The sequence below is a fragment of the Lycium barbarum genome, chromosome 10 (genome assembly GCF_019175385.1).
Source record: "Lycium barbarum isolate Lr01 chromosome 10, ASM1917538v2, whole genome shotgun sequence".
In the NCBI taxonomy this organism is placed as follows: domain Eukaryota; kingdom Viridiplantae; phylum Streptophyta; class Magnoliopsida; order Solanales; family Solanaceae; genus Lycium; species Lycium barbarum.
The window spans coordinates 102,092,615-102,114,399 of NC_083346.1; the positions used below are offsets into that span (position 1 = coordinate 102,092,615).

General features: G+C 36.4%; 4 protein-coding genes across 4 annotated transcripts; all 4 read left to right on the top strand.

The window, feature by feature from the left end:
- Nucleotides 1-4,450: 4,450 nt before the first annotated feature.
- LOC132613207 (uncharacterized) lies at nucleotides 4,451-5,824 on the top strand. Its single transcript, XM_060327251.1, has one exon. It carries the CDS (start codon nucleotides 4,451-4,453, stop codon nucleotides 5,822-5,824), a length of 1,374 nt encoding a protein of 457 aa, XP_060183234.1.
- A 506-nt stretch (nucleotides 5,825-6,330) lies between these two features.
- LOC132613208 (F-box/FBD/LRR-repeat protein At1g13570-like) lies at nucleotides 6,331-7,233 on the top strand. Its single transcript, XM_060327252.1, has 2 exons — nucleotides 6,331-6,340; nucleotides 6,428-7,233. The coding sequence occupies exons 1-2, from the start codon at nucleotides 6,331-6,333 to the stop codon at nucleotides 7,231-7,233; spliced, it is 816 nt and encodes a 271-aa protein (XP_060183235.1).
- Nucleotides 7,234-7,302: 69 nt separating this feature from the next.
- Nucleotides 7,303-9,751, top strand: LOC132614907 (uncharacterized). Its single transcript, XM_060329464.1, has 2 exons — nucleotides 7,303-7,488; nucleotides 9,191-9,751. Exons 1-2 carry the CDS (start codon nucleotides 7,420-7,422, stop codon nucleotides 9,488-9,490), a joined length of 369 nt encoding a protein of 122 aa, XP_060185447.1. The 5' UTR covers nucleotides 7,303-7,419; the 3' UTR covers nucleotides 9,491-9,751.
- Nucleotides 9,752-19,662: 9,911 nt separating this feature from the next.
- LOC132613209 (uncharacterized) lies at nucleotides 19,663-21,514 on the top strand. The gene is made up of 4 exons (XM_060327253.1): nucleotides 19,663-20,408; nucleotides 20,491-20,729; nucleotides 20,820-20,967; nucleotides 21,082-21,514. The coding sequence occupies exons 1-4, from the start codon at nucleotides 19,663-19,665 to the stop codon at nucleotides 21,512-21,514; spliced, it is 1,566 nt and encodes a 521-aa protein (XP_060183236.1).
- The last annotated feature ends 271 nt before the right edge of the window (nucleotides 21,515-21,785 follow it).

Below are 21,785 nucleotides of genomic sequence, written 5' to 3' on the forward strand. Positions count from 1 at the left end.
GAACCGGTAAAATTTTTTGCTATGACAAGAAAAAAGAGCGTGTAGAAATAGCTAAAATGGTTGCTTTTGATGCTCTACCATTTTCCTTTCCTTCGGGTTTGGGGTTTGTTACTTATATTCAACGTTGTTATGATCCGTTATTTGAGGGTATTTCTAGAAGTACTTGTAGAGAGGATGTTATAGATTTATATAAAAAAAATATAGATTTTATTTGCGCCATGTATTTAATTCTTTAAATTGTAATATTTCTCTTACCGCCGATTTGAGTCTTAGTCTTAACAAGTTAGATTTTTTTGCTATTACATGTCATTGGGTTGATGATAATTGGGTGATGCAAAAAAGAATTATAGCTTTTTTATATGATGAAGGGAAAGGTCGTCACAATGGAAAATTTTTAGAGGATTCAATGTCTACTATTATGAGATTTTTTAACATTAATAGAAAAACACTTTGTATTGCTTTAGATAATGCTTCTAATAATACAAAGGCGATTGGTCTTTTAAAAAGGGAATTAAACCCTCGGCTAAAAAATATTTTTCATGTGAGATGTAGTTGTTACATTTTAAACTTGATTGTTAAAGTTGGTCTTGAGTGTTTTAAAGATTCTATTCAAAAAGTTAGAAATGCGGTTGCGTTTCTTTTTTGTAATGCTAATAGGGCAAGAATGAGAGATTTTAAGAATTCTTGTGTGGAAAATGGCCTTAGACCTGAAAAAATTCAAGTAGAAGTTGAGACTAGGTGGAACTACACTTACATTATGTTACAACAAGCATATGATTATAGGATTCTCATACAACAAGTTCACAACCATTTTAATATGAATAGTGATGATTGGTTAAATATTACCGATTGGGAAGATGTTAAGGAATGTGTTGAACTCTTACAAAATTTTTATAATGCAACTCTTGCTTTTTCAAGACAATTCTATCCCACGGTAACCGGAATTTTAGCTTACTTAGCGGAAATAGCGAGAGTTTTACAAGAATATAAAAATAAATCCAGTTATCAAGCGGCTATTTTTACTATGACAACAAAATTTAAGAAGTATTTTTTTCCCATCCCAACTTTATTTATATTGGGTTCTCTTTTAAATCCTTATTTAAAAATGTCTTATACTAGAGCATTGGTTGGTCAAATTTATACCTTTTTAGAAATTGAAGAGGAAGTTGAACCATCTTTAGCTGACGCCGAGCTTGCGATTGATGCCGAGTTTAGAAAAGTTTTTAGTCATTATTCTAATTTGGAAGAAAATGCTACACCCGTTGCTCCACGCCCTACTACCTCTCAAAGTAGCAAAAAGGGCTTGTCGGGTTTGTCGCATTTAAAAGTTTTACATTCACATCCAACTCCTTCTCATAATGCAAACTTTGATGAATATCACTTTTATTTGATGCAGCCAAATGTGGATATCAAGGAACTAGATGATTTGGACGTCTTAACATGGTGGAAGAAATACAAGGGAGTCATCCGGTACTTTCAAGAATGGCTCGATATCAACCGTGGCTTCGGAGAGTGCATTTAGCCAAGGAAGATAACAAATTGGAGACCATAGACACTCATTATCCGGTTTTAGCTTGCAAGTACTAGTGTGCATTCGCGATTGGATTAGATCGGAGCGACACAATAAAAAATTACAAGCAATGGAAGTCGAAGAGGAAGAGATTGAAGATTTGATAGCAAGTGGAGTGGACCAATATGAAGACTTTGAAGATATCTCCATGACCAAATATGATATGGCGGATATTAGCCTAATGATTGACACTTTTTGATTTTATTATTCTACTATTTCTTTGCAACTCATGTATTATTTGCAAGTTAAAAAAAACTACAACTTGCAAATAAATGTTATCCATGAATGAATAAAATATATGGCTCATTGAGTTTTCTTCTATTTACTTGTGTTCATATTTTTACTTATATTAAGTTAGGAATATACCTAGAATATAGTAAGAATATACTTATAATATACATCTACTTAAATTAAAACTAGAAAGTTATATACTTGAAAAATAACTAAAATATACTAAAAATATACTTATAATATAAATATACTTAATTTATAAAATAGGAATTTATAAACTTAGAAAAAACTTAAGCTATAAATAACTTAAGTTATAATACATATAACTTAAACATATATATATATATATATATATATATATATATATATATATATATATATATATATAACCTAAGTATATTGATATATATAAGTATATTCTTAGTATATTTTAGGTATATGTAGTATAACTTAAGCATATAACTTAATATATATACACGTATATGCTGTTAGTCAGTAAATATATAAACTTTACTTATAAACTTATATAACATATGTAAATATACTTACAATATACTAATAAATACTATAATATATATACTATACAAAAAAAAAAAAAAAGAGATTTTCTAACGTTTGGATCGGTTCGGTTCCGATTTCCAGTTTGAAACCGGTGGCCGGTTCTGGTTTTTAGACCGAAAACCGGCCGGTTTTCTAACCGGTTGCCAAGCCTAAGGCTATGTACATATTGAAATGCATATATAAATTTGGGTCGAGTTATTGTCATTAGCTAGCTGGTGTAATATTATTTAATTTTCATCACCAATACAAATTAAATTTCATCAAAGTTAAATGTGAAACCAAAAGTAATCAACTTTCACGCACTTTGAGTATTTCTTTGAATAGCACTTAGCATTTTTTTATTTTATTGAAATTTAAATATTGATCTCTCATGATTTTTTCTTATTTTATTGACTCTTAAACCACACACTAAGTATTACATGCCCATATTTCCTTCTCATTCCAGAATATTTGAGATGTAATATTTTTTAGTTTGAATCACCAATACACATATTGTGACAGAATTTTGACAGATTTCTGTCAGATCAATTTTGCATAGATAAAATTTTCAAAAGATCTATTTTTCCTCATAAAATTTTTGAGAGTAACGGATTTGTGACGGATATAATTTTTGTGACGAATATGTTTCCATCGCAAAATTAAGGTTGATGAGAGAAGTTGACAACCCTTTGTGATAAATCCGGGACTAAAATTGTAGTATAATAAAAAGAAAGATAATTAACCACAACAAAAAATATAATTTTGTAACAGAACATATTTCCATCACCTTTTAATTTTGCCCCCAAAATGTTCATTTCACAATACCCCATCCTCTTTAGAGAGAGGGACCCATTGGCTTCATTTCACAAAACCCTGACTAACTTTTCTAAACTCAATTATTTTTGTATCTTGTTATTAGGTCTTTCAATTTAAGTTAAAAAAAAACTGCTGAATGAAACTATTTTTGTGGGTCTTTGCTTTGCTTGGTTTTTTTTGTATGTCAGAAAATGTTTTGCTTATCTGTGAATTGATTTGTAGTGTATCAATGTAGCTACTGAAGTGTTTTCGTTCTAGTGTCTTTAGTTATATCCTGATTTATTCACCTATTATTTTGTTTATACTAGCAAAAATATGTTTCAGAAAAGCTGACTGATGACCTGCATTTTTTGTTAACACAATTGGAAACCATTATTTTCATAGGATAAAACCAAAATTTTCCCTACTCTTTTTTAATTTGTAAATCCCATCCAAAAGTTTGAAATATATAAACGTTCTTCCCTACTTGGATTTGTTTGCTTGCCATTTAGGCGAAAAGACTGATCTCAGCCAACTTCTTACTTTCTAATCCTATCAGAGCTTTTAAGTAGTCAAATTATTCCGATTTCTTGATTTTAATATCTCTCTGTATGATTTGTCCAGAATCATGTTAGGATGTATATCTTATTGTCTTAATTAACATATGTAAGTAAAAGCTTATAATTCAAAGTAAAATCTTGAAAATTAAGGTAATTTTGTAAGTCGAGTAGATAGGATTCATGTGACAAGTAAAGTAATCATGTTGTAAGTTTATTATTGGCTTTTGAATATTCGAGAATAGTTTTCATTTCGACCTTAGAAAGGAACCGGAACCAATATTTTGTTGGATTTACAAGTGTTCATGATGATAAGTTGATAGATGAAGAAGAGGAGCAAATATTACAAAAGAAAAGGGCATTGAATCCTACAGAAAATGCCGACACTGAGACAAGAAGATGTATATCTTCCTCTCCTTCTAGAGAAACAGGTGGCATGCTAATAACCAGCAGATCAACATCTGTTGGATTTAATCACAACCATACAATTACATAGGATTCCATGTACAGCTAATCATAGTTAATTATTTTTTTATTCTTACCTGTACAAATCATAGCTAGACACGTATGTACTTTGTTATTTCTCATTTCTGCTCAAAGTTTGTATATATACAGTGCTTATGGGAATAAAAGAAATACAAAACTTTTCACAAATTCTCTCAATTTCTACATGGTATCAGATTAGGAATATTCGATCCTATTCCTACTTCATTCTTCATTTCTCACTTTCTTTCTTCTTCACTCCCTTTGATCCAAAATGGCAGGTGTTCTTGTTGGAAATGCCACTGAATCCGCTCCCGCAGCTACTGGATCTACTCCTCTTGATTCCAGTAGTCCTTTCTTTCTCCATCCATCAGATTCACCTGGTATGACACTAGTCAATACCACCTTTGATGGTCGTGGCTTTGCAGGCTGGAGGAGAGCCCTTCTTATTGCACTCTCAGCTAAGAATAAACTTGGTTTCATCAATGGGAGCTGCAAATCACCATCTGTTGATTCTCCCTCTTTTTCACTTTGGACTCGATGCAATGATATGTTCACTTCTTGGTTGCTTAATTCCCTCTCCAAGGAGATAGCAGCCAGTGTGCTTTACTCAAAAACTGCTGAGAGCCTTTTGACAGATCTTGAAGATAGGTTTGGCCAATCCAATGGGGCCAAACTCTACCACTTGCAGAAGGAAATCAATGACTTAGTGCAAGGTAACAGTGATATAGCAGGTTATTTTACAAAGATAAAGCTATTATGGGATGAACTTGATGCATTATATACCACTGTGACATGTGCTTGTGACTGTAAATGTGGAGGAAAAACTAAAATGTTGAAGTCTCACCAGGATGAAAGGCTTATTCAGTTCTTAATGGGACTAAATGACACCTATGGCCCTGTGAGGAGCAACATACTCATGATCTCTCCTCTCCCCAATGTCAATCTTGCTTACTCTCTCTTGATTCAAGATGAGAAGCAAAGGGAAATCTATGTCAACTCTAAGTTTCCTGGAGATTCATCCTCTTACTTGGCAGTTCAGCTACACTCTTCAACTAATAAGCCTCAGAACTATGAGTATAAAGGAAAGAGGAACAACTTAATTTGCTCACATTGCAAGGAACCAGGACATTCTATTGATAAGTGCTATAGAATAATTGGGTTTCCTGCTGATTTTAAGTTCACCAAGAATCAGAAATTCCAAGTAGGAATTAAAAGCAATGCTGTGCTAGGAACCCCTAACGCACAACACACCGTGTTTCTTGAGGGAGAAGAAAACCCTTTTACTCAAGAGCAAATCAGTCAGCTGCTTCAAATTCTTAAACATACTAAAGTTGGCAATCCAGGGGTAAATGCTAGTATGGTTGAGTGTACTGGAAACCCCTTCACACCAGATCAGATTTCTAAGTTGTTCCAGCTTCTTCAGCTGAGTAGCCTGGGGGTTTCATGTTCAGATGTGAATGTTAATATGGTTCATTGTGCTGGTAATATTTTCAATGACCCAGTTGCTTATTTTACATATATGAACACTGATTCTTGGATCATTGACTCTTGGATCATTGACTCTGGTGCATCTGAGCACATGTCATATGATGCCAAATTTTTCTCTAGCCTTAAACCTTTGCCTTCTCAATTTCTACATATTTGATAAATGATACTCCCTCCGTTTCAATTTATGTAAACCCATTTGATTGGGCACGACATTTAAGAAAGAGAAAAGATTTTTGAAACTTGTGGTTCAAAATAAATCTTGAATATTTGTGTGGCTGTAAATCATTCATAAAGTGAATTTGTTTTCAAATTAGGAAAGAGGTCATTCATTTTGACACGGACTAAAAAGGAAATAGGTTCACATAAATTGAAACAGAGGAGTATAACTTTCAAGCACAGCATGTTAAGTATCAATCCTATTTTAGACTTTAAGTGTTTCAGCATTTTCTGTTTGAATACTCCCTTAATTACCTTCTACTTTGTATTTTCACTGTATAACCAAAAATCTCTTCTCACTGCAGTAACTTATTCGTTAATGTGAATTCTGTTTAGCGGTTAACAACTTCTTCTCCTCTTCTCACCCCATAATGCTGCAACAGGTTTTGGCTTTGGTACAGCGTATAAAACACACTCTCTGCTCTGAATTATAAATTTCTAACCAGCATGACTCCAGGTACACCATTCTCTCTTTTCCCCTTTTTGTTTTCTTCTTTTTGGAGTATAAATTTTAAGCCTCAGACTATTTGACTTCTTCTATTAGATCGTAAAGGAGCTGTTGCTGTTGAAGGGGATGCTGAAAATAGAATCAGTGCTCTACCGAGAAATGTTATACATGATATCCTAAAGCTCGTGCCTGTTCACGACGCAGCAAGAACTAGTAGTTTGTCCAAAAATTGGAGATATATTTGGGCCATGCTTCCCAGTTTGGTGCTTGATAATCACTTTTGCAATAAATTAGCACTAAAATCTCAATCTGTCCTCAAAGAAACGTTAGACGAGATTCTCTTACAACATCTTGAAGACATCGTGAAATTTGTTCTTGATATTTCAGGAACAGATTTGACTTCATATGCAGATATTGATAGATGGATGCGTTTTGTCACCAGAAATAATGTCAAGGAGCTAATCCTTGGCATGCCAGATCCTAGTACTTATAAACTCCCTTCGCATGTGTTTAATTGTCCAACCCTCACAAATTTGAAACTCTTCAATTGTATCGTCAAACCACCAAATTCTTTTCTTGGCTTTCTGAATCTTACAACCCTCCGTCTAGAAAAAATAACTTTTGTCCCAACCATAAAGTTTTGTGTCATCAATGCCCCCCTTCTTGTCAGCTTGGACGTGACGTATTGTACTGGTACTCAATACCTCAACATTGTCGTCTCATCTGGGTTGAAGCACTTGTCAGTAAGTGAGAGTCACTGTAATCTTGACCTAAATCGCTTTACGACCTGCAAAAAGTTGGCACATTTATCCCTCGTGGTTGCTAGTCCAATATCTGCTGATGAAAGATCAACTTATGAAAAGCTTATTTTTAGCTTGCCTACACTTCAGAAACTTTTTTGAGTTCATATGTCCTTGAGGTAAGAATCTCACATGTTTTACTTGTATACCTTTGGGGTCATGTCAAACTGTTCATATTCTTATATTTTTTTTGCTCCAAAGCTTTTGGGTACAGGAGTTGTTACAAAGGGCCTTCCTTTTACACTCAACTGCTTGTGGCATCTAATTCTGATTGTAAACTTTGGCCAAATGGGTCAGACTTCTTACACTCTCGAATTAATTAAGAGCTCCCCCAATTTGAGTAAACTTGAGATTTTGGTAAGAAATGGTACATATATATATATATGTGGTCATATATATATAACCCCATGCTTCGTCGTCAGTCCTTTTTAAAATATATATATATATGGTGGGTCCTATGCTAAAAACACCAAGCAATATTAAAAAAAAAGAAAAAAAAAGTGGATCCTACCATCTCCAAATTCATGTGTAAAAAACAATTTAAGGTGGGCCCCATGCTAAAAACACCAAGCAATATTTTCAAAACAAAAAGGGAAAAAATCGTGGACCCCACCATCTCCAAACACCAAGCAATATTTTCAAAACAAAAAGGGAAAAAATCGTGGACCCACCATCTCCAAACTCATGTAAAAAATAAAAAATGAACCCCATATTAAAAAAATCAAGCAATGTCAAAAAAAAGAAACATGCACCCCATATTAAAGAATCACACAATATTCATGTAATTCCCAAAGTATCCCCATTAAGTAAAAAATGGTGGATTCATTGCCACATGCGTATCAATCCATTAGTGGGAGCAAATAAAATTATTGTACAGTAAAAAACATGGACTCCATATTATTGCTTTTCTTCAAAAGGTTAAGTAACCAAATCATACAGTTTTCTTTCTTTTTTTATATTAGCCTGAAATCTAATCTAGATAGTTAACTGTTGTATTTGTTATTCCGCCATGTCATTTATTTGTTATGTTTACTAAATAAATATACTTAAAATATTTATACTTTAAAATAAGATAGAACTTAATTACTTTTTCATTTTTATTCTTACTCTAATAAATGTGAAAAGAGGTTAATGTCATAAAAGAAAAAATAATATTAAATGGAGATCAAATAATTAATAAGGTAAATTAGTCAAATTATAATTCTAATTGACGTTTCCTTAAAAAACCGTGCAAAAGACAACATGACAAGTAAAATGAGCTAAACCAAGAATATTTACCAAATATTAAAAAATAGTAGTTCTTCGTTTAAATAGAAAATCAAATGTAAAATGAGCTAAACCAAGAATATTTACCAAAAATTAAAAAATAGTAGTTCTTCGTTTAAATAGAAAATTAAATTTCTACTTTGTTTCATTTTAAACATATAAAATTAATTTAATAATTTAAATTAGAATTATCCAAATCAAAATTTGATAAAAAATAATAAGTATTGTTTAGGTCCAATCTACATACATTAACAATAGAATATTTTATACCTTTAAATTAATAAAATTAAAATTCAAAGTATCAATTGATGCTTAAATATTGTTATTGTTTTTATCTCAAAGAGAGGAAAATAGTTTACTTTTAAACAAGTCTTCTCTTTTAAGAAGTATTAATAAATTTTTGTCAACTTTGTATTCATAGTAAACACTAACATAATAAAGTTTTGGATACGGAGCACAAACTACAATGTTATATTTATCATGTTTTGAACATAGTATGTATATATATGTGCATAAAAACAGTGCAAACTTATGTATGTTTATTAGCAATATAAAAAATATATATATTATCACTACTCAAACACAAGTACATACACATAGATACACTATAATCCAAAGTGTTGGGCCCGTGCATACGCCGTCTAGTGTGTGTATATATATATATGTATATATATATATATATATATATATATATATATATATATATATATATATATGATCTGGTTCATTTTTTCATTTCATATACTTAAACATGAGAAGCTATATTGACTTGGTATTTATTTGACACCTTTAGGTCTATGGCACTGATTGTGAAAGTGCTGAAGCAGTTATGAAATATCTGGGCAGACCAGCCTGCTTGGACCGACCACTCGACAAGCTCAAAGATGTCGTTATGCGTCTTTTTGAGGGTTCAAAAGCTGAACTGCTGTTCATAAAGCTATTGTTTGCTCGTACTCCATCTTTGGTTAGGATGGATATTAAGCAGAAGAAAGCCATAGGGACTTGGGAAGAAAGGAATATCACCAGAGAGTTGATGCGTTTCCCCAGAGCATCTCCCAAGGCTGAGCTATTCTATACGACAGATGAGGATTAGGATTTTAAGTCGGTTGATTTGCGATTTGATGCTATTAATGCTCATTGATTCCTTCTTTGTTCATAGAGTTTTGTTAAAGAAGGGAATGAATTGGCAGATCTAGAATTAGTAAAACTTGTGGGGTTCCTTTAATAGATATGTTTAGGAGATGTTTAATGTGATAAAAACAAAAATGTTTCTTTTCAGTTCCTTAGTTAATTTGGAAAAGATCTCTGCAATTGTTTGTGTACATTAATACATAAATAACCTTGTTTGGGAATTTACCATTTTACTTATACTGTATGTATTTGTTTAGAGGCTAGAAGAGCTTAGGCATAGAACCTTAATTTCCTGGGTGAAACTGTTGTTTTCAGTTACACTATTCTTCAGTTGATTCATAAAGTCTTACCTATTCTTGTGTCTGAATTTAATAGATATTTTTCAAAAAACATAAGAGGATGGTTGTCAAAGGACTTATATTTGCTGTTACAGATGATATATTATTAGATAAATATTTCCTTGTTCTTCATAATCGCTTTCTGATACAGATATCAAATACTGCACGTGGACAGCGTCAATTTGTGCATTAGTTGGACAAGCAAAAATTATGCTTTTATCTGTTCCCTTTCTGATCTGTGATTTGAAGCTTGCAAGGAAGATTTATGCTTTTGTCTGTTATTAATGAGTTTTATTAAAGAAGGGGATGAATTGGCAAATTTCTAAATATGAACTGCGCTGCACTAGATGCTTTGGAAGTTCACGTCTGTATTGTTGTGTGGGACAAGATTAGCAGTCTTTCGCTAACGTCTTTTATGTGCATTTTTAACTACTTATGATTTAAGGCTATAAAGGCATGATGCCTTTATTGATTTGATAAACTTGTTCTTAAATATATGTTTTGAAAGTTCAATGTTTATTGATGTATGTGATAAGATAAGCAGGAGTGAACTGACAGGAAAGGAGAATGAAAATATTTCCCTTTGAAATGGTTGTTTGGTTCACGAGAAGAGAGAAATGCAGGCAAAAAAAGTACTTCTCTTCTGAAATGTCTTCTGGAATGCAAGTGTGAGTACTGGTGATAGTGAAATTGTGAGCGCGCTACCTCAAAAACTGTGAAATACAACAACATACTCGGAATAATCTCACAAGGTGGAGTCTGGGGAGGGTAGAGTATACGCAAATCTTACCTTGGGAGGTAGGGAGACTGTTTTCGATAGATCCTCGACTCATGAGAAGGCGCCAAGACAACAATAATAATAGGCAGTAACAGCAACATATAATAAGATAAATGAAGTTAATGAAAGAAATAAGTTGAAGAACTAAAATAAAACACAAAATAGCCAAATCGAAACATTGAAAAAAAAAAAGCACCATACTAGTTAATACTCCTAAAAATCATTTGCTACAAAATAAAAAGACTGATCCAGCAATACAGTTAGTGCTCCTAAAATACAGTTATCAATTCTCTGTTTGTAGCATGAGGTCTTCCTTTTGTGTTGAGAGCTTTTTATGTTTTTCTTTTTTCTGAGAGGAAAAAGGAGCGCTCTCTTTTTATTCGGTAAGGATAAAAAATTGTTAATTGTAGATATTGATTACTTAGCTAATAAATGATTCAATTTGGACGGAGTATTTGGTTGAAGTTTGAACAAATTATTCCCTTCATCTCAAATTATCTGTTGTGATTACTAAAAATAATTGTCTCAAATTATTTGTCGTTTTAGAAGTTCAAAGCATAACTAATTATTTTTCCCCCCTTTTACCCTTAGTAGAATTTTGTCATTAATGGATATGATACATAAATAGAGTAAATATTTGATGGAGAGAGATTATAACTTTGACATAAATAAAGGTAAAGTTAGTCAACCGCCCCTTCCTCCTAATTAATGTTTCTTTAGGGAGTGTCAAAAAAAAAAAAAGATAATTTGAGACAGAAGGAGTAGAATTTGAAGTTAATACTCTGGATTTGTGAAAGATTTTAAATATAATTTTTGTGACTAATATAGTTTCGTCACAAAATTAAGGCTGATGAGAGAAGTTGACAACCCTTTGAGTGTGTTTGGTATGGAGGAAAACATTTTTTGAAAAATATTTTTAAATTTTCCCATGTTTGGTTGGTCTAAATGTCTTAGAAAACATTTTCTCTAGTAAAACAAGTTCCTTGAAAATAAGAAAATTGACTTCCTTAATGGAAATAGGGAAAACAAGTTCCATAAATAACATTGCAAGTTCATCGTCTCCTCCCCACTCACCCAACACCCCAACCCCTACCCCTCGACCTTGCCACACCCCGCCACCCCCGAACCCCCATTCCACACCCCATGCACTACCCCTCCCCCCTATACCACCCAAACTACCCCCTGCCCCTATGCCTTCACTACCCCACCCCCAACCCACCCCACCACTTAACCACCCCCTCCTACCCCCACACCACCACCCCCTACTATCTCCCTCCCCACCCCTATAACCACTTAATCCAGCCGCACCCTTCACTACCTACCTCCAACCCCTACCTCTCACCTCCCTACCACCACCACCCACCTATCTCTCAACTTTGTAAAACTAGGCACTTTGTGGAAGTAGTAACTTTAAAAAATAGCAACTTTACAAAAGTAGCCATTTTTAAAATATATTACTTGCGAAATTCTAAAAAATATTCGTTTTGCAAATGTAGTCACTTAAAATAGTCACTTTTAGAAAATAACCACTTTGCGAAAGTAGATACTTTTTAAAAATAGTCACTTTTTGAAGTAGCGCATTTTCAATAATAGTCATTTTGTGAAAGTAGTTACCTTTGAAAACTAACTACTTTGCGAAAGTAATTGTTTTTTAAAATAGCCTCTTCGTGAAAGTATTAAAAATGATCATTTTTGCAATGTGTCCTTCCTAAGATAGTTTCCACTTTTGTAAAGTAGCCATTTTTAAAAAGTGACAAAAATGGATACTTTGGTAAAATGGCCATTTTTTGAAAAATGATAAAAAAAAGTTGCCATTTTTGCAAATTTGCATAATCGGTTGTTTTGCAAGAAATACATTTTTGCATTCAAAAGTCATTTTTATGTCACTTTCCAAAAAATGACCAATTTACAAAAATAACCTTTTTTGTGTCACTTTTAAAAAATGGCTAGTTTACACACATAGTCAATTTTTTTTGGGTTGTCTTTCAAAGTGCAAAGTAGTTATTTTTTTGTTGTCTTAGAAAAATGCCACTTGCAAAGGTATGCACATATTTGGTTATCTTATAAAAATAGCCACTTTGTGAAAATGGAATCTTTTTTAAAATGCGGGGTAGGGGTAGTAGGGAAGGTTGGAATTTTGTTGTGTGTGTGTGGGGGGGGGGGGGGGGGGGGGGGGTGTAGGAGGTGAGAGGTAGTGAGTTGAGGGTTGGAGGTGAGTGTGGTTAGGGGGTTAGATTGGTATTTCCGTCAAACCAAACACTAGAAAATGTTTTCCATATCCAACCAACAACAACATACCCAGTTGAATCCCACAATGTGGGGTCTGGGAAGGGTAAAGTGTACGCAGACCTTACCCCTACCTTGGAAGGTAGGGAGGCTGTTTCCGAAAGATCCTCGGCTCAAAAGAAAACAAGAAAAACAAGGGAAAAGAGTCAGATACGGACAAGCAAATCAAAACAATGCGAAAATGAGAAATAGCAAGAGCAAGGAAGTCATGATAAAACAGCAAAGATAGACAAGACCCAACACATAGAAGCAGGGTAAAAAACTCCTAATACGAGAAAGGAAACCTCGCGGCCCCCCACTAGCCCTCCATCCCCTCTTATCACCGGTCATATCCTCGGTAAGCTGAAGTAGCGCCATATCCTGTCGAATAACCTCTCCCCAGGTCTTCTTTGGCCTACCCATCCCTCTCTTCAGTCCCACCACTGCCATCCTCTCATACCTCCTCACTGGCGCATCAGCGCATCTCCGCTGCACATGGCCAAACCACCTCAGCCTCCCTTCCCGCATCTTATCCACCACAGGGGCCACACCCACCTTATCCCGAATCACTTTATTTCGAATCCTATCTCTCCTGGTATGCCCGCACATCCATCTCAGTATCCGTATCTCAGCTACCTTCATCTTCTGGACATGAGCTTTCTTAACTGGCCAGCATTCCGTCCATACAACATAATCGGTCTAACCACCGCTTTGTAGAACTTTCCCTTTAGAATAGGCGGCACCTTCTTATCGCACAACACCCCGATGCGAGCTTCCATTTCATCCATCCCGCTCCAATACGATGTGTGAAATTTTCGTCAATCTCGCCAGTCCCTTGGATGATCAACCCTATGTACTTGAAACTTTCTTTCTTCGGGATGACCTGAGTATCCAACTGCACGTCCTCGTCCTCTACCTGCCTTCCATCACTGAACTTGCACTCTAAGTACTCTGTCTTAGTCCTGCTCAACTTGAAACCCTTGGACTCCAGAGTCTGTCGCTAAACCTCCAGTCTCGCGTTAACACCGCTCCGCGACTCGTTAATAAGCACAATGTCATCTGCAAACAACATGCACCATGGTACCTCTCCTTGAATGTGTCTTGTCAAAGCGTCCATTGCCACAGCAAACAGAAACGGGCTAAGCGCGGACCCCTGGTGCATGCCCATCGTGACTGGAAAGTGTTCCGAGTCACCTCCAACCTTCCTCACCCGGGTCTTGGCTCCATCATACATGTCCTTAATCGCTCTAATGTATGCTACAGGAACACCTCTAGCTTTCAGACATCTCCACAGCACCTCCCTAGGGACTTTGTCATAAGCCTTCTCAAGGTCAACAAACACCATGAGCAAGTCAGTCTTCTTATCCCTATACTGCTCCACCAACCTCCCCACAAGGTGAATGGCTTCTGTAGTTGAACGCCCCGGCATAAATCCGAACTTGTTTTCCAAAATAGAAACTAACTTCCTCATCCTCGCTTCCACCACTCTCTCCCAAACTTTCATCGTATGGCTCAATAGCTTGATACCCCTATAGTTGTTGCAGTTCTCGATATCCCTCTTGTTTTTATACAACGAGATCATGGTGCTCCATCTCCACTCTTCAGGCATCTCCGCCGTCCTAAAAATAACATTCAACAACCGCGTAAGCTACTCCAAGCCTCCCCTACCCTTATTCTTCAAAAATTCTACCGGTATTTCATCTGGCCTGGTCGCTCTCCCCCTGTTCATCTTCCGCATAACCCCCTCGACCTCTTCAACCTTGGCCCGCCTGCAGTATCCAAATTTGCGGCGGCTCTCAGAGAGCTCCAATTCGCCTAAAATGATGTTCCGGCCCCCCTCTTCGTTCAGGAGTTTATGAAAATAGGACTGCCATCTTCGTCTAATAACATCCTCCACCAAAACTTTCCCTCCCTCATTTTTTATACACTTCACTTGATCCAGGTCCCGGGCCTTCCTTTCCCTCGCTTTGGCTAGCCTGTACAACTTCTTGTCCCTGCCTTTTCCCCTCAAATCTTCATACAAGCGTCCAAAAGCAGCCGTCTTAGCTTCCGAAACCGCTAACTTCGCCTCCATCCTCGCCTTCTTATACAACTCATTGTTAGTCCTCTTCTCTTCCTCATCTGTGCTCTCTACTAGCTTTAGATACGCTGCTTTCTTAGCTTCCACTTTACTTTGTACCTCTCCGTTTCACCACCAGTCCCCTTTGTGTCTTCTAGAGTAACCCTTTGAGACTCCTAGCACCTCTCTTGCCGCTTCCCTGATGTTAGCAGCAATTGTAGTCCACATACTACTCGCATTCCCGCTACTCCTCCAGGCTCCCAGCGCCCTTAACCGCTCCCCCAGCTCCTGGGCATTGTCCTTGTTCAAAGTGTCCCACCTAATCTTCGACTGACTCGATACAACCCTCTTACTCCTCTTCCTTTTTATCTCCAGGTCCATAACTAAGAGCCTATATTGGGTCGTGAGGTTCTCACTCGGGATAACCTTGCAGTCCGTGCATACACGTCTATTGCACTTTCAGGAGAGTAGGTAATCAATTTGTGTCTTGGCCCTCGTACTCCGAAAGGTGACCAAGTGCTCTTCCCTCTTCTGAAAACTAGAGTTTGCTATCACCAAATTGAAAGCTCTCGTGAAATCCAACAGCGCCATACCTCCCTCATTCCTATCCCCCAACCCGAAGCCTCCATGCACATCATCGTATCCCCTAGCCGACGTCCCGATGTGGCCATTAAAATCACCACCAAGAAAAAGTTTCTCTGAGTGCGGAAAACCCCGCACCACCTCGTCCAAACCCTCCCAGAATCGCCTTTTCATCTGCTCATCCTGGCCCGCCTGCGGTGCATAAGCACTAACTATGTTTAAAGTATGCCCTCCAACTACTAACTTAATAGTCATCAGCCTATCACTTACCCTCCTGACCCCTAACACCAGATCACGGAGCTCTCTGTTAACCAGAACGTCAACTCCGTTCTTACCCTTTGGGCCTCCTGAGAACCACAACTTAAACCCATCTACATCCCGAACCCTATCTACCACCCATCTAGACTCTTGGACACATGTTATGTTGATCTTCCTCTTCTCAAGAATCTTCACTAACTCTATATACTTTCCCGTCAGGGTGCCAATGTTCTAGGACCCAATTCTCAGCCTAGCGGCTCCCTTTTCGCCCTTAATCCTCTTCCTACCTCCCACCCCTCCTCCCCCCTCCCCCCCGAGGACATGACCTTACTCTACCATCATCCACTGCAGCCACTATAATAAAGGTCGAGCTAAGGCGGCACCACCACTATACAAGCAAAAAATAGAACAACAGGGAGTAGAAATACAGGAATTACTTTGCTAAAATGACGGAACACCAGAAAAATTAACTAACTGCAGCCGGAGGTACCAACTCCAGGCTAGACAGAACCTGAATTAGTTGCTAAGTAGTGCTTCTGCTGCTACCGAGACATTATCGCTGGTCGCCCGTGCCGAAATTACTGTTCACCGGATAGTACTGTTCACCGCGACTGTCTGCTGTTCAGTTTCCACCTGGATTGCGGGACCACAAGAAAACTAAAAAAAAAAAAAGGCTAGGGGGAAGAGAGATACCACACAAACCCTACAGTGGTGGTATGGGTTTGCGGTGGTTGTTAGTTGTGGAAAGCAGTAGAAGGAGGAAAGGAGAGGAAGAGAAAGAGAAAGAAAGAAGAGGAGAAGTTGTGCAGTGGGAGAAAAGGAGAGGGAGAAAAGGGGGGGGGGGGGGAGAGAGAGAGAGAGAGAGAGAAAAGAGGAGAGAGAGGTGCCACCGACTTACCTGGGGCGCCCTCCGGTGGTCGTTGGCTAGAAAACTCACAGGTCAGGTCAGAGTCAGAGTAGTTACCATTGTGGGAAGAGAGAGGAGAGAGGAGAGAGAAGACTCCAACATCAATTAGGAAAATCACTTCTTTTCCAAGAAATCATTTTCTAGGAAACCATTTTCCATCATACCAAACACACCTTTGTCACAAATCTGTGACTAAAATTGTGACAGATTGAGGAATCTGTCATAGTATACTAGTAAAAAGATAAATAACTACGTACAATAAATACACTAGTCTCTGTGACGTGCAATTGCACGTTATTCTCAGTCACTCTTAATCGTACTAAAAATATGATATAATATTAATTGTAATTATATAGATTTATTTACAACAAGAAAATATACTATAGTGTGTGTGTGTGTATATATAGTCTCTGTGAACGTGCAGTTGCACGTTATTCTCAGTCAATCTTAATCGTAGTAAAAATATTAGGTAATATTAACTGTAATTATATAGATTTATTTAGAACAAGAAAATATACTATAGTATATGCTTCTATCTACTTAATTCTTACTTAAAATTGATATTCTCAGTATATTCAAACTGGAGATTTATGTCTCTTGGTCATAGTTATGACTATAAACGATGTTTATCAACCAAAAGAGAAGTTTACGAAATTAAATGTCTTCACAAATTAATCAAAGATTTACCACTAAAAACTATTTTTCGTGTGTGCGGACTACGGCAATGGCTGCTAAAGCCGTTTACTATAGAATTTCATATGAGGCGACAAAACCCTTCCACTACTTAAAAAGGGGCATTTTCGACCTAAAAATTTCGACCACACTTTTGGTCAGAAAAAAATCGACCACAAGTGGTCTAAATTTGAAGAATTTAATTTTTATTTAATTTTTTATAGAATTTTGACTACACCGGGTCGAGTTTTTAACAGTAAAAGTGAATTTCGACCACGTGTGGTCGAAACTAATTGTTATACAAATAATAAATGGGAAAAATATATATTTTATACATAATTAAATTATATAAATATAAAACAATTAATTAAAAAATAAAATCTAATTTCGGCTACATGTGGTCGAAAATTTCAAAAGATTTTAGACCCCATCAGGTCTGTTTTCTTTTTATTTTCTCCTTCTCTTTCTCTCTCTTTCCTCTCTCCCTCTCCTCTCTCTACGCATCCCCCCACCCGACTGCCCCACCACCCCACCTCCTTAGACGCTTACGTCGCAGCCACCACCTTTTCCGACCAGCAGGCGTTGCCACCACCGTTTTCGAGCAGCTCAGGTAAATTTTTTTTTTCTTTTTCAATCTCATGAATACAAGCCCCAAATTGAACTAGTTCTCAAACATGTATTTCAATACCATGTTATTAGTTGCATTACCTCCTATATTTAGTAGATTTGATAGCTTTATTTAGTGGCTAATAGTTGTTTTAGGGTTTGTATCATGTTATTTTTTTTAGGGTTTTGAATTGAAATGAAATGAAATAATGTTGTTGTTGTTGCAAAGGTCGGGGTAAATGAAATTGAATGTTGTTGTTTTTGATTTTGGCATAACTTTGTTGCATTCTCCAACGATTTTGTTGTGTCTCATATGTCCCAAAAAGACAAAAGTCGAATTCAATTAAGCTTTATCTTCTGGATAGGATTACTTTAGTTCCATGCTAATGCATATTTACTTGTGGTCTTCGTGCTATGACAATGCTGCAGGTAATAGAGTTACAACTTCCCTCATTTTTTGACAACTTTGATCCTCGCTCAGCCGCTGCTAGCTTTCCTTCAAGTAAGTGGCTATTACTATTGCCCTACACTCTTGTTAGGACATAATCTCTGTTTGTTTGGGTATGGGATGGTCTAAATGAGCCAAAAATAATGATTTGACATTTTATACATTTGCTTGCCCAGGTGTTCAAGCTTATTTGGCTGGTCTTACATTTGCTTAACTTTTCTGGAAAACTTGTTCATCACTCTCTTTTTCATGGAATTTCTGTCTTTATTTCTTGTATTGAGCTATATTTTCTTGGAGGGTGTTTCCTTCATTCTTTGCATGTAGCTGCTTTTGGTACATAGCTAAGAAAGCAAGTCATGCTTCATGCTATCTCCTTTGCTACTTTTGCTATTTTTACTTTGTTTTTTTTTAAATGAAATTTGAGCAAATGACTAGTTGCACAAGTCATGGACCTGCTATCTTGCATATACCCATTTCTTTATGTTGCTTTATAGCTTTCATGGTTTGAAGAAATACCAAATATTAATTTTGGAATGGAGTCTTTTTCTACCACAAGCTAAATCCTTAAGCTAACTTGGTTTTGCATTTTCATAAGTTTTCTATTTTTATATCAAAATCATCAAAATTCAGATCTCTATTACATGTGGATACTTTATATGCTAGGTGTTTAGATTTTTTGGACTATTTTGGTTCAGATTTTTGGGACTGTTTTGGTTAATGTTTTTGGGACTATTTTGGTTCATTTTTGGGACTGTTTTGGTTCAGATGTTTAGGATTGTTTTCACATTTGGGACTGTTTTAGTTCATTTTTTGGACTGTTTTGGTTCCTTTTTTGGACTGTTTTGGTTCATTTCTGGGACTGTTTTGTTTCATTTTTTGGACTGTTTTGGTTAAGATTTTTGGGACTGTTTTGGTTCAGATTTTGTTTAAGTTTTTTAATCAAATTTTTTATTCATGTTTTTTCTTAGTTTTGGCACGGAGACTTCTTAGTTTGAGTAATAGTAAATTCACATTTGAGTTTGAGTAAGTTGTTAATACATGGGTGGTTATTATGTAGTTATTAATGGAAGTGAAAAAGATTTAGGTACTTTATCTATCGAGTTTCAAACTGCGCATTACTGGTAGGGAGACTTAGCATTTATACTTTGAAATAAAATTCTTTTACTAATCATATAAATTAAGTATGGTTTAACAAGTTCAAACTTTCTGCAATTTGTGTAGATGGAATCTCGTAGTTGGATGTACGATAGAACTAATCCTGGTCAATTTGGGTTGAAGAATGAATTTGTACCCGACGTTTACGATTTTGTTGACTATGCTAAAACACTTGAGGATTTTACAATTCATGGTGTGGTTAGGTGTCCTTGTTCTAAATCTGAATGTATGAAATTCAAGACCCCAGAGATTGTTAGGCGACATCTAATGGAAAAAGGTTTTAAAAGTAATTATACAGTTTGGACTAGTCATGAAGAAACGCGTAACAGTTTAGGTGGATTTCTGAACTTTGTTGTGGGTGAAAGTAGTAGGATGGTAGAACCTAATGTCCAGAATTCTAGAATGCACGACATGGTTCAGGATGCTTATGGCATGCATTTGGCCTTTGAATCAGGTGGCCATGTTGAAGAATCTCCCAATGAAGAGGCCAACCATTTTTATAAAAAGTTAAATCAAGCTAGTCGGCCCTTACATGATGGTTCTACCCACTCTAAATTATTTGTCGTTGTTAGATTATTGAATATTAAAGCAGATAACAATGTTTCCCAAGGAGCAATGAATTCTGTGATTGACCTCATGCATGAATTGGTTAACCCGACTCTAGAGATACTCGATAATTACTATAAGGCAAAGAGATTGGTGTCTAAGTTGGGACTCTCGTCTGTGAGAATTAATTGCTGTGAAAATGGCTGCATGTTATACTATAATGATGACGTCAATCTAGAATCTTGTAAGTTTTGTGGTAGTGAATGGTTTAGGGATACACGTAGCTGTTAAGGCGATGCATTATTTACCTCTAATACCAAGGTTAAAGAGGTTGTATGCATCTAATAGCTCTGCTCCTCATCTGAGATGGCACAATGAAAATAGAAGGCCACCGGGTGTTATGTGTCATCCATCGGATGGTGAGGCCTGGAAGCATTTTGATAGAACCTATCCAGACTTTGCAGTTGAACCACGTAACGTTAGGTTGGGTTTATATTCTGATGGATTCACTCCGCATTCTGGCTCTGCTGCTTCATATTCTTGTTGGCCTGTGTTTATAACCCCATATAATCTTCCCCCAGAGATGTGTATGACTAGTCCATATATATTCCTTAATTGCATTATTCCTGGCCCGCGTAATCCAAAAGTTTTGATTGATGTGTACTTGTAACCTTTAGTTGATGAGCTGAAACAATTTTGGGTTGAAGGGGTTGAGACATATGACAATTCGGGTAAGCAGAATTTTAATTTGAGGGCCGCTTTAATGTGGACTATTAATGATTTTCCTGTGTATGGGATGTTGTCTGGGTGGATGACAGCCGGAAAGTTAGCATGTCCTCACTGCATGAAAAATACTAAGTCCTTCACTTTAAAAAACGATAAAAAAAATTCATGATTTGATTGTCACCGTCGGTTCTTGCCGATGGATCATCCCTTTAGGAGAATGAAAAATGCATTCAAGAATAACACAATTGAACAAGATTTTCCACCTCCAATACTGTCTGGTGAGGATATTTGGGAGAGGGTTCAACACCTCCCAAAGGTTACCGAAGAAGAACCATACAGATTCGATGGGTATGGGGTATACCATACCTGGACAAAGCAGAGCATATTTTGGGAGTTGTCACATTGGAAGGATAATCTTCTGCGCCATAATCTTGATGTCATGCACATTGAAAAAAATTACTTTGATAATTTGTTTAACACAGTGATAGATGTGAAGGACAAGACGAAAGATAATGTTAAGGCTAGAATGGACTTGATTGAGTATTGTGGACGAAAAGAGTTATGGTTGCAACCAAAACAGAACAGGTTCTTCAAGCCTAAGGCTAAGTTATTCTTTCACAATGGAGCAGAAGTGAAAGAATTGTGAGTGGCTCCAGAACTTGAAGATGCCCGATGGCCATGCATCAAATTTTGGATCACGTGTTGATATGGAGCAAGGCAGGATACGTGGGATGAAAAGTCATGACTGTCACGTTTTCATGGAAACTTTACTCCCTATTGCATTTAGTGGAATCTGGAAACCTATGTCAGAAATTAGTTTGTTCTTTAAAGACTTGTGTTCCAGTACGTTGAGGGAAGACAACCTTTGTCGGATGCATCAGAATATTCCTGTTATCACAAACAAGTTGAGGGAAGAC